At 34.0% G+C, this 13,737-nt stretch overlaps 1 protein-coding gene across 2 annotated transcripts; it reads left to right on the plus strand.

Moving 5' to 3' along the window:
- The first annotated feature begins 3,381 nt into the window (after positions 1-3,381).
- On the plus strand, positions 3,382-7,174 carry LOC122016658 (equilibrative nucleotide transporter 3-like). Of its 2 annotated transcripts, none has more exons than XM_042574033.1 (10): positions 3,382-3,562; positions 5,003-5,110; positions 5,192-5,296; positions 5,378-5,533; positions 5,620-5,763; positions 5,859-5,964; positions 6,049-6,227; positions 6,322-6,482; positions 6,559-6,817; positions 6,893-7,174. In XM_042574033.1, exons 2-10 carry the CDS (start codon positions 5,069-5,071, stop codon positions 6,998-7,000), a joined length of 1,260 nt encoding a protein of 419 aa, XP_042429967.1. In that variant the 5' UTR covers positions 3,382-3,562; positions 5,003-5,068; the 3' UTR covers positions 7,001-7,174. The 2 variants fall into 2 exon arrangements, with proteins under 2 accessions (XP_042429967.1, XP_042429966.1); XM_042574032.1 differs by lacking the exon at positions 3,382-3,562 and adding an exon at positions 3,601-3,827.
- Positions 7,175-13,737: the final 6,563 nt, after the last annotated feature.

Raw genomic sequence — 13,737 nt, forward strand, 5'->3', positions numbered from 1 at the left:
CTCAGAATCTAACCGAGCCGATTTGGTGAGCCATAACACTGGGCGCCCAATCAAAGCTAGGTGGGGAAATGTTGTCCTTCATTGAATTTAACTATCATGTCACATTGACTTTGACCACCATGTCTTCTCTTGGGTCCACTCAGTATAACCCATATCAATATCTCTAACTACTTGACATTCCAACACAAAATACATGGCTAAAATATACTGGCATCCATCTATGTCATAATTGATATATCAAGGACAACCAATCATTATTCTCTAAGTTAGTACACTTGATAGATTTTTCCCATCACTTTTCAAAATCATCACGTGTTGTAGAATTTGTAATGGCATTCTTTATGCTTTGATAGTAGTTTCAAAAAGTCAAAGGATTTAATTTTTCTATGAATTTGTTCAGCGTGTGCCAAAAACAATATCGATGTACTGTTTGAGAGAAAATTTATGCAATGACATTTGTCATAGCAAGATCCTAATCAGTGATGATAACGTTTGGCAGACCTTTAGGTATGGCTTCTATGAACTTCCTAAGCAACCAAACAAAAAACTCAGTTTTCTCATCACTGAGAACCCCACAACCAAAAATAATTGTCTGATGATAATGATTAACTCCTACAAAAGGTGTCAAAATTAAGTTATATTTATTGGTATTACATGTTGTATCAAATAAAACTACATCACTAAATACATTGTATGCCCTCCTAGATACATGATGATCACCCCAAAAACACCTGCTAAATATGTTAGCTAAATTAGTCTCATAATTTAAAAAAAAAATGAATTCTTCTCTTGCTCATATATAAATAACTTGATCAATGTTTCGACATCAATACCTTTTTGTTCATCTCTTAAATTTCTCTCAAAGTTTCTAATATTTTTTTCTATGCAACCTACCCTCTCAGGCCCTCCATACTCTATTTCCAATCATCGCATTTGTTAACATGTTGGTACATTGGTCTCTAAAAATTATTTTGTCAATGTTTTCTTTGTTGTCAAAACATTATGATATGAGAGTAGCAAATGTACCTTTGATGGAGTCAAGAGTGAATGATTATAGGTTTCTATAAAGTTATTAACAACTCAATTAGGTCCCATTTGTTTATTAACAAATGCAATACTTCACTTACAACTCGTTCTAATTGTGTCACGTGTTCTTTCCCTTGTTAGTTGATCAGCTTTTGTATGTCTATTCCACCGCATTAAATGAGTATGCCTTTTTTTAAAGCATATAATTTATTTCCATATTACTTCATTTGTTATCTTATTTTTCTTGCTCGTGTGCATCCTTGAACTGAATCTGATTTTTCGTGCATATTAGTTATAGAACGAATATGTCTCCTCTAGTAATAAGAATTTCATTCCAATTTTTTACTTTCGATCATCTGCAACTTGAGGAATGTATTTTTGATCATCAACTCTATTTTTTTTCCATTTCTAGACACTCTCACATTATAATTGACAATAGATAATTAGATAAATAAATAAAAATTATAACTTGTTTTTTATAAACTCAAAATTACAAGTAACCTGATTAATACAAAATAACGTGGACTTCCCACTAATACACATATTCAAAAAACTGAGATCCATTCATATAAAAATTAAATCATCTTAGCTAACAGTATAACATAGAAGCAAAACAACATATTCAAATTACATTTTTAAATTTGTAACCGTTTCAAAATACAGAAGTAAAGCAAGAGTAATTATGATCCAACCTAAAAAAACTAATCTTTGATTAGAAACTCCCTAAATTTTCTCCAATTTGGCATGAATTAGCAACAACAAAATGTTGCATCAATAAAAACTTGTACTTTTGAATGTCAATAGGATCCTCATATGTTAAGACACCAAAGCTACGGTATGTAACCCATATATCAACAAAATATGGCACTACTACGACAACCCCTTTCATAGGTTTCCTCGACCTCATGCAAAGGGTAGAGTTGTGCCTTGTGATTTGCGTAGTTATTCCAGTAACCATAACATAAAGGATACTCAGACAAGAAGGTATCATAAATCAATTTCTAAAAATGAGCTTTTACCTTGGCGAGGGTCAAGTTAGCTTCGTCGCGACGAGTGAGGGAGGCACGGGAAACCCTCGATTCGGCAAGATGTGTAAGGGAGGAGCGAGGGAGGGCTTGCCGAGGATGACTACGAGATTATATAGCAAGAGAGGGTGAGGAGATTCTGTAGATCACTGCGGACCACTACGAACCCTAGCTTCGACAGCGCCTGTGAGAGTTTGTCACGGCGAGGGAGGTGCGACAAGGGAGGGCTTGCAACGAGGACGACTGCAAGATTCTGCGGCAAGAGAGGGCGAGACGATTCTGCGGATCACTGCGAACACTATCTTCGACGACGCTTGTGAGAGCCTGTCGTGACAAGAGAGGGCACGCCGGGGAGAATCGCGAGTAAGGGAGTAATCGAACTGAACTGAGCCGAACTTTTAAATGTTTGAGTTTGACTCGTTTATAATCGAGTCAAGCTTGAGCTTTATTTAATGAATATATTCATGATTCACGAGCTTATTCAAGCTTTTATCGAGTCTAAACGAGCTTAATAAATATAAATTATAAATTTAAATATTTATTAAAAACTAAATTATATATTAAAAGAAAATTATTATATTCTTATTAAAATTTATAATTTTATTCTAATAAATAAATTTAATATATTTGTCAATATAATTCATAAGTAGAGTGTAAAATCTATAAATTCAATATCAAAACTATTATTTTTTTTATTTAAAAGTTGATTCATAAACTTAACGAACATGTTCACGAACTAACAAACTAAACATTGTGAAACTTGAGTTTGATCTGTTTATTTTAACGAGTCTCATTAAACGAACTCAAACGAGCTTTTATCGAATCGAATTTCGAATAGCTCACGAGCGACTTGGTTCATTTATACCTTTAATTATGAGCTAGGGATTCGACGAAGAGGGAGGAATGATTAGATGTTTCATAATAAAAAGATTTTGATTTAAGGAAAATAAAAAAGTGTGACACACACTTACAACGAGGACCGTTCACAAGTTTTGTTCCGCAACGGATACTTTTTTTTGGCCAATTATAACTTATCAAATTTAAATTTGCAGGAATTAAAAAATATTATATTCTTTCTCTCTGACTCTATCAACTACATTTATCTAAAAGCCTCTTTGGCTGGCGGTCAACTCTATACACCGCATCCACATGGTAATGCGTCTATTATTATCTCTCTTTTCTTTGGTTGGATGAAATTGCCCCCTTCGTTGTCTCTCTTCGAGAACCTTTTTCCATAAAATAATTTATTACAATTTTAAAATGGAATCCATTCTTTCGGAATCAACACACGGAGAACCTCTCTATGATAATAATGTCCCTTTATGTTTTGAACAAAGTTTTTTTATTGCTTTGCCGTGATTATTACGGAGGGACCATCAACCCATCTTCATCTTCTCACTCAACCTTTCTCTTCTTTACATCCTTTTTAGGCGTACTTTGGGCCTCCCAGCGTAAGATGTTCAGTTTAAATTTCTGGAAGAATCTTTCGTCCTCCTCCACACGCTTTAAAGGTATGGCTTTTACTGCTTTCATCTTTTTCTCTTTCAAATCCACAAGTTATTTCCTTTTGGTCATTTTGTTTTCGTAGTTTCTCTTATAAATTGTGGCGTTCTTTGTTTCCTTTGCACTTCAATTTTGCCTTACTGTTCTTCTCTCTCTCTCCATTTCATTTGTTTTCGTATGGCTTTAGTTTATTTCAGTTTATATTGATCAATCTTGCTCCTGGTCAGCTCTGTTACACGATCAATTGTTTATAATCATCCAAGAAAGGAAGCTGTAAGGATGATGATAACAATAATTATATTGTTTGTGCGCTTATTTATTCCTTCTAAATTCGTTTCCTTTTATTCTGGACCGATTAACTAAATTATTTCGTGTGTGTATATATTTACATAAAATTACTATGCTTCGGACTTATTGTTGTGTGACTACACAGATTCAGGGCATCTGGATTGAATCAACACGTCTAGATTCAATCAAAGGGATTTTTTGTATTTTTTGTTAGTGGATTCAATCAAAAGGTTTTTTTTTATTTTTTATTAATTTTTGTTGATATATTATATGTATTTAGGTTTTAAGATTTTAGAATTCAGAGGTTGAATTATATTGGGTTTAAGCCAATAAATTTTTTTTTATGGTTCAAACTTCCCTATTGGATTATAGTGGGTTTAAGTCAATAAAATTTTTCCTCAAGAAATTTTTCTATTGGATTATAATATTCCAGGGCTGAATTCAATAAAAGACGCCGGGATTCAATTAGAAGGTCTTTTAAAATTTTTTATTTTTTTATATATTATATATATTTAGGATTTAAGGCTTTAGAATTTAGGGGTTAGATTATAGTAGATTTAAGCCAATAAGATTTTTCCTTTATGACTCAAGTTTTTCTATTGGATTATAATAGATTTAAACCAATAAGATTTTCCTTCTATGATTTAAATTTTTCTATTGAGTTATAATGGATTTAAACCAATAAAATTTTCCCTCTAGAATTCAAGCTTTTCTATTAAATTATGGGGTTTAACATAAAAAATTTTAGATGCTCATGAATATATTATATATATTTAGTATTTAAAATTTTAAAATTTAGGTATTAGGTTATAGTAAATTTAAATTGATAAGATTTTTTTTTAAATTTTAAAATTCAAACTTCCCTCGTCAATTATAGTAGTTTAGATTAAAAAATTTTAATCTCCTAGGATATTATGTTATCTTTTTTAATATATATATATAATTTAAGTTAGAACTTTTATTTTATAATTAGTTAATACAAAGTAGTAAATTTTATATACAAATTCTTTTATTGGTTAGTTATTTGTTTACCAAGTAATTTGAAGATTGATTAATTCTTGTACAGACCTTTAATTAAAAGGAGGCATAAACCCCTCTAAATATTTGATCTTCAAATCCATAAAGTTGAGATTACTTTTCTCTGTTTTATGCTTTCCTAGGATTCTCAGTTCTAAACGGGGCTTGCTTAAAACGAGATTTACAGGAGCGGCTGAACGGGAGCTGCCATGAGTACCCACATGCAAAGCTGGGAACTAGACAAAACAAAGGTTCTTCCTTATAAATACAGTTTACACCGAGTCCATAACTGTATTCATTCGATCAATTTACCAAGCTCTTATTTTAAACAGGGAAGATTTACTGCGTTGTTTATAACCTGGCTACTTGGGAATGGATCTCTTTTCGCGTGGAACAGCATGTTGACCATTGGGGATTACTACGCTTTTCTCTTTCCGGTAAGAAATCACTTTCTCATCAACAATGACTTGTTATCTTTTGATATGTGCTGCAACTATTTCTTCTTCATTTTATTTCAGAGATATCATCCAACGAGAATACTCACACTTGTCTACCAACCTTTTGCTCTGGGAACAACAACCATATTAGCGTATCACGAAGCAAGACTTAATACTAGACGTCGAAATCTAGCGGGTTACTCGCTCTTCTTCTTAAGTTCACTTGGTCTTCTTGTGGTTAGTATCAAGAATCAACATTTTCTAAAGCATCATTTTCCAAACTACTTGTCTATATATTCAATTACACCATTGATTCGTCGCAGTTAGATTTAGCAACATCAGGTAAAGGTGGGTTGGGCATCTTCATTGGTGTTTGTATAGCGAGTGCAGCATTTGGTGTCGCAGACGGTTTTGCTCAAGGAGGGATGGTTGGTGATTTATCTTTGATGTGTCCAGAATTTATTCAAGTGAGCATCTTTGCCCCATTTGATTTCTTAATTCACTGACAGCGCGTAGGATTAGTTGGCAATACAAACTTTTCTTCTTAAAACAACTACTGCAGTCTTTCATGGCTGGGCTCGCAGCTTCTGGGACTCTGACTTCTGCTTTGAGATTAACAACGAAAGCAGCATTTGAGAGTTCAGATGATGGCCTTCGCAAGGGAGCAAGTATATATGATATTTACAATTTACATAGATTATACATTGAGATCTACCTTATCTTAAATAGAGCTCTAAATTTTCCTTTTTCAGTGTTGTTTCTTGCGATCTCAACTTTTTTTGAGCTGCTTTGCGTCTTTCTCTATGCATTTATGTTTCCTAAATTACCAATAGTCAAATACTACCGATCAAAAGCTGCTTCTGAAGGATCCATGACAGTCACTGCTGACCTTGCTGCTGCTGGCATTCAATCATCAGTAAACAATGCAGCTGTAAGATTCATAAATAACATTATGCTATTGCTTAAATTCAGTGAGCAGTTCAGTTTGTCTCGGATGTGAATTAATCCTTGCAGTTGAGTTGCAGGCAATGGAGGATCCGAAGCAGTTCGAGCGCTTAAGTAACAAAGAACTGCTAGTTCAAAATATCGATTATGCGCTTGACCTCTTCTTGATATATGTCTTGACACTGTCAATCTTCCCTGGTTTCTTAGCAGAAGATACTGGTTCTCATAGCTTGGGTTCATGGTAAGTGCTCAAACATGATCTATTCAGAGAGGAATTTATCCTAAAAGGAAAACGATAAATGTAATTCCATATGCAGGTATACACTTGTTTTGATTGCTATGTATAATGTCTGGGACCTTGTGGGTAGATATGTACCTCTTATGAAGTCCATCAAGTTGGTATCAAGGAAAGGTCTCATATTTGCCAGTCTCTCACGCTTCCTATTCATCCCAGCATTCTATTTCACAGCCAAACACGGAGATCAAGGGTGGATGATAATGTTGACGTCCGTCTTAGGACTGAGCAATGGCTATCTCACTGTTTGCGTTCTTACAGAAGCACCAAAAGGATACAAGGTAATTAATCAATCAAAAACCATTATACATATACATTCTGTTCATGAATTCTTATTTGTTATATTTATAATGCAGGGTCCGGAACAAAATGCATTGGGAAATTTGTTGGTAGTTTTTCTTATTGCAGGTCTTTTCTCAGGCGTCGTACTCGACTGGTTGTGGCTAATTGGTAAAGGTTGGTAATAAATAATCTGTAGTAGAGTAACAACATTATCCTAGACAGAGGATAGAAGCAGAAATAAAAGAAAATTACTAGTTCATGTGTTACTTTCGACATTGTGTGTCATAGATAGCATGTGGATGTTTAAACATTTGAATTTCTATAACTTGAGTCTTGGTCATATGCTTCTCATGCCATTTCGAGCTCAGTCCTCCATCCTTTATGAAAATAATTCTGAGGACAGATCCTCTAGACCGCTTTTTACGATCCAGGGTATGATCCTTAAGCATCCATTGATGGAATACATGACCCCCATTTATAAAATAGATGGGGCTATTCATCCCCACCAATACATGTCTAGGGACCATCCCCACCAATTTCTCTTATTTTAATAATTTCTTATTATGCTTACTAATATTAAACTTAAATTTTATATATTTAATTTTTAATTTATTAAGTCTAAAATCTTTAACTTTTAACATTTAACGATTCCACTTTAACATTTACTTTTTATTCACATATCTGGATGGATCTTGTTTATCCATAATTAATACTAGTGTGATAGTGCGTCCCAAACAACTGTAAGGGGTTTCCTTATGAAAAAAATTATTTTAATTTAATATTATAATTGTCTTAGTAAAAAAAACTAAGAAAAGTATATTTTTTTTAACATCGTCGGCCTAAAATATTTATAGAAGCTTCTTTGATCATAGTGTTGTCAATTCTAAGATATGGGACTAAAGAGAACTATATATTTTTATATAAAACAACCAGAGAAAATTAATGATGAGAAAAATTCATAATAATACGCTGTAGCTGAGTCTCGAACTCTAAATCACTGATTGTTTCGCTTGTGGGATTACTAATAAACATTGGAATTATTTTTAGTACGAATAGAAAAAAGGACAATAACGTAAATACATTTTAGGCTTCACCAAAGTTAGTTAGTAAAGGGGAGAGATTTTTAATAAAATAGTAAGATAAAAAAATATAAACTTAAATCATGAAAAATTAATTATATTTAGATTAAATTGTATTTATATTAATTGTAATATATTCCTAGTTATAATAACAATTTTAATGATTTAAAACAATTCATTCTATTTTAATTATTTTCGAATATTATATGCTTTTACAAATTCAATAATATTCATATTTATTTAAAATGATAAAATATTAGCCCCAAATAAAATTTTTAGATGTATATTAAATTTTCTAGAGGCCTTTACTATTTAAAGAAGGTAAAAGGGCATAAAATTTAAGGGTCGTTATCTTCCAATCAATAAAGTGGAAGTTACTTTTCTATGTTTCACGCTTTCCTTGAAATTCTGAATTCTAAACGGGTCTTGCTTAAAATACTATGCGCATGAGTTGCGGAGCTGCCATGAGTAACTAAGCACATCAAAAAAAAAAACTGGGAACTCGACAAAACGAAGGTTTTCCTTATAAATAAAGTTTTCACCGAATTCATAACTGTGTTGATTCGATCATAGTTATATTGTTGAAAAATTAGGGTCGAAAATTAAATTAATTAATATTTTATTAATTTAGTTTATTTGATTTTTATTAAATTATTTGGTAGGTTCAGTTATTTCGGAAAAAATTTAATTTGTTCAATTTCAATTAAATAGGTTTGGTCAGTTTAATTTTATTCTGATTGCTTAGTCTTACCTGTAATAAAAAAACAAACGACAAATTTCCCAATGTGAGCCATAACAAGGACAATAGTAATTATCATAGATCCTTCAGAAGCAACTTTTGCTTAGTAGTATTTGAAAATTGGTAATTAGGATACATACATGTATAAAGAAAGACCAAAGCAGCTCAAAGAATATTGAGATCTAAAGAAACAATACTGAAAAGGAGAATTTAGAGCTCTGTTTCACATAAGGATAAGGTAGCTCTAAATGTATAATTGTTGAATAAGTGAATGAAGAAGAAATGGAAGAGGAAAGAGGTTTCATTGTGAATGGGACTTTAGTTCCACATTGGAAGTTTCAAGGTTTTGTTGGTTTATATTGATTCACATACATTAAGGATATAAACAAATGTATGAGGAGAGGTTCTCTTTCATGCATGAGGGTGCAAATTTAGGGTTTGGATTGCATTAAACCAAGTTGACTTGAGCGTGACCTACGCACATGAATGTTGGATCGATCGGGGAAAAATTTACCCAAGTGGAACAACTAACATTATGCATTAAGGCTACGTTTGGTTGGGTGTAATGTAATTACATTCTTTTGTTTGGTGTCCATTATTTTTTATAAGGAATGCAATTCATATTATTATAAAATGACAAAAATATCCTATAACATCTATCGGCGGTCGCCACACCTCTGCCGGAGTTTGCGGCAGCCATCGGCAACCAGCTACCGCCGCCACCGTCGATCGCCGCAGCAGGCCACCGTCTTCGCCAATCGGCGGCGATGGGCGACGGCAGGCGGGCGACGACCAGCGGGCAACGGTGGCGGAGGCGGCCGGCGATCGGCGGCAGGCAATTGGCAGCGGCGGTGGCGGCCGGCGACCGACGGCGACTGGCGGCGGCCAGCAGCAGCCGGCGACGACCGGCAGCCGCCGACGACCGGCGACGACCGGCGGTTGGCGGCGGCGGCGACCGGCGGCGGCAGGCCGGCGACCGGCGGCGACGGCCGACGACGAAGGTTGGTGACCGGTGGCAGGTGACGGTCGACAACAGACTAGGGGTATATTCGGCATTTAAACTTTGGTGAAACAATGACCTTGTAATGTAATCGGATTACATAGCATTTGCTTTGTAATCCAGATTACAAATCTTCACTATCTTTTGTAATCCAGATTACATTACATTACAAGTTTTAAATCAAATCAAACAAAATAATCGACTTTGTAATGTAATCTGGATTACATTACAAGGTAGATTACAGGCTACCAAACGCAACCTAAATTCGATATTAATGCAGAATAAAAAAGGAGGCTCAGGCTCCGATCATAGGCAAAGAACACATAGCAAGCAAAGACTCTCCATTTTTCTTCCTCGGATTCACGGTCGACCGTTGTATCCTGGGAAACAGACAACCCTTGTAAGCCTCGAAGCACAGCCGGAGCTGGGCGAATCTGTTTCAAGTAAATTGCAACTCGCAGGTCTCAGTCAGCTCGCCCGGTCGGTCTCTTTGTCAAACCAATAGACTTCTCTGCTCGCTCGGGATCTTCGCCCGGCCTGTCAGCTTGCCCGGTCGGCCAGTCTCTTTGACATCCCGACCTATCTGCTTCACTCGGCCTGTCTGCTCGATCCGACCGATCTCTCTAAGAGCCCGACCTGTCTGCTTCGCTCGGCCTGTGTGCTCAACCCGCCCGACCTCTCTGACAGCCCAACTTGTCTGCTTTGACCAGTCTATCTGCTCGACACGGTCGACCTCTCTGACAACTTGACCTGTCTGCCGTCCGGTCTGTCTGCTCGATCCGACCGACCTCTCATGTTCGGCCTGTCTGTCTCATCCGACTGGTCTGTTTACTCGGACGCTCTGCTCACTCAGTCACTCTGAGGTCACTCTGAGGTTGACACTTGGATAAAAATCAGGCCGATAGCTTGAGATCATCTACTCAGATCAGATCAATTGTAAGTTGAATTTAAATTCTGTATAATTTTTAAATTCAACTAAGTCTCCTAAAAATCTCCGACGACATATTGTTTGTATTCCAACAATAATAATGTCATGTGAACTCTCCAATGTTGCTTTCGTTATTATTCTCAAAGCAAAAGTCTAAGTCCCAGAAGTTGTGAACCCGGCCCTGAAAAACTACAGTAGTTCTTTTTAGAAGAAAAGTTTGTATTATTAACTAATCTTATACACTATCAGTGAACTAAGAAATCAGATGAGCAAATATGCTCACTTGAATACACTATGTTCACATCAAAGATAAATCATCGACCATTCCTCCTTAAGTGTAGCCGTCAACATTCGGTGGCACCAAATGTTGCACTCGCTATACAAACACCAGTGAAGATATTCAACCCACCTTTACTAGATGTTGTTAAATATAATTGCACCGAATCAATAGTCGAATTGTATATAGAAACAAGCAGTCTGGAAAATGATGTTTTAGCCAAGTGAACTTAAGAAGAAGAGCTAGTAGCCCAATAGGTTTGGGCGTCTAGTAATAAATCTTACTACGTGACATCTAATATGGATAAGCAGGAGTATTCTCATTGGATAGCATTTCTAAAATGAAAGGGAGGAATAACTGAAGCATTAACCAATAAGGATGGTTCGTTATGGTATATCAAACCCTACACTCATATATCGTACATCATTCCAAAAAGTTCTGTATAAAAAATTTATATCAATGTCATACTAAAATTTTGGTATCATTAATTTTTGATACACTAAATTTTTTGTATAATGAATTTTCAGTATAGTATAAATTCATATCGTTTATATTAAAATGTCGGTATTGATATGGTATATATGACATCGATACTAAATCTTATACTGATATCAAAAAATTTAGTATGATATAATATTATACCAAATTTTCTGTATATCAAAATATTGATATAATTTAGAACAATATATATATAGTGTATCAATTTTTTTATATTTTTTCTCATCTTGTATTAGAGAGAAAGTAAGAAACCATTAAAAGTGAGTGAACCGATTTTATGTATTTTAGTCTTATTATCTTTTTGTGTTTATTGCAAAAACATAGGCTTTAAGTTGTAATAATTTTATTATGATTTCAAGAAAAAAATGATAAATTCAATTAGTCTTATGATTAGTTGAGATAATCAATCCGGTCTATAGAATTATTTTATCGGTCATCAAAGTAAATCGAAAAGGACTTGTAGCGGGTGATCAGGAAGCTCAGTATTCTTTAGTTATGCGCCACATTTAAAGAAATTATTATTATTATTTTAATAAAAACTTTGCTAAGAAGGTTTTATTTTATCTTTTAATTGATAACTATTAAGACAATTTCTCTTATTTACTGCACTAATGTTGCATATGGTCTTAATCCTATCAGTTTTATTAATGGGGTTTTCATATTTTGTTTTAAAAACTATATATTAATTTTCATTTTCACTTCGTAATAAATAACGATAAGAGTTAATATGTACACTATGTAAAAGTTTTGTTTCATATAAAAGTTTTGTTTCATATAAAGTATTGTGTACGGTTGGGATTATCATAAAATTTCATATTAAAAATATATAGAAAAAATAATGAAATTATAAGATGAAAAATATCTCTATTTATGTGAAGATATATAAATATATCAGTTCCACATATCAAAGCCATAAGAAAATATCTTAAGATTATAAATGAAAAATATAGTGGGACTTAAAAATAAATTCATAAGAATTTAGTTCCAAATTAGACAATATCCATTATGCATTTCATTAGTCCAATATATATGCACTTAAGTATCAAAAATAATTTTAACTCATCTTTCTTTACATTTGATTTTTTTTGTTTTATAAACTTTAATTTGCAACATTAAGTTTCATAATTTCTCATACATTTTTATCTTTCTTCATTTGCCCCTTAACCTTTAGGTAGCCCATTTCCTCCAAACGTGTGGGTATATTAACTTTTTTTTTACCCTATTTAGCATAAATATATATTTAATGATATTTAGCTTCTTTAAAAATTTATTATATTTATTCATAGAATTATCAATTTAAATTTAGTCAGTCAAATTAATCCGCCCCATCAAATAATTTAAAATATATTAGATTGAGATTTTAGCATCTCATTTTAAGGTGAAATCCGATAGGCCAACCTGCCTAGGTCCGCGACCTACACGATTCGATTCCTAGTGAGCTCAGATTGGCCTACAAGTAGTGTTGTAAATGAATTAAGTGTTCGTGAATAAATTTGGTGTTCAACTTGGTAAAAACTAAACTAAATAAACAAGCTTGAACATATATGTGTTCAGTTCGTTAATGTTCGTAAACAATATTTGTGAACGACGTTTGTGAACAATATTTATTAATAAAACTCTTTTCAATATGCTAAATAAATAATAAAATAAATAAATAAATTTGAATTATCAAGCTCAGTATCTAATCAAATAATTAAAAGTTTCAAACAATCAAATAAGTTTGAATTGAGAGCCCGATAATATCTAAACGAACTAAGCTCAAGTCAAGCTCGAACCATGCTCAAGCTAAACTTGAATTGAGAGCTCGATAACATCTAAACGAACCAAGCTCAAGCCAACCTTTAAACAAGCTCAAGTTCATAAAAAATCAACCAAGCCAAGCTTGAATAATCATTTCAAAAATTTAGTTCATTTTATGTAAAATACGGTACCCAAATAATAATTAAATAATAAGGTTATTCGACAAATAATCTTATTGGATTTTTTAGGAATTTTTAGAAATTTTTCGAGAATTAAACGGAGTCCGGATGACATGGTTTAAGGGGATGAATCGGTTGGATAGGGGAAGACCTGTTTAGAATACTCATTTTAAGTGGGAGTTGATTGATTTCAATTAACCTAAGTTGTAATAAATTAACCTAAGTCTAATATATATAAACCTAGGTATAAGAATTAAAACCTAAGTTTCTCCTCTTCTAATCACCCGATTCCCGATCTCCTCCTCCCCTCTCCTCTTCGCGTGGCTGCCGACCTCCCTCTCCCCACCTGATCGTCGTTGGTGAAGTCCTCAGTCGGCAATGTTCTCGCGACCTCGAAGTTGTAGCACCATCTCCTCCCACGCAACGCACACCGCCGAGCTCTTGTTCTTCCTTCTCCTCATCGCACGAGCACCACAGCC

This window comes from Zingiber officinale, chromosome 8B (assembly GCF_018446385.1).
Source record: "Zingiber officinale cultivar Zhangliang chromosome 8B, Zo_v1.1, whole genome shotgun sequence".
NCBI lineage: Eukaryota > Viridiplantae > Streptophyta > Magnoliopsida > Zingiberales > Zingiberaceae > Zingiber > Zingiber officinale.

Coding starts and splice junctions, on each gene's coding strand:
- LOC122016658 (XM_042574033.1), top strand. CDS start 5,069: ATGAGTACCCACATGCAAAGCTGGGAACTAGACAAAACAAAG. Junction 5,764..5,858: donor TGTGTCCAGAATTTATTCAA/GTGAGCATCTTT, acceptor CAACTACTGCAG/TCTTTCATGGCTGGGCTCGC. Junction 6,818..6,892: donor AAGCACCAAAAGGATACAAG/GTAATTAATCAA, acceptor TTTATAATGCAG/GGTCCGGAACAAAATGCATT.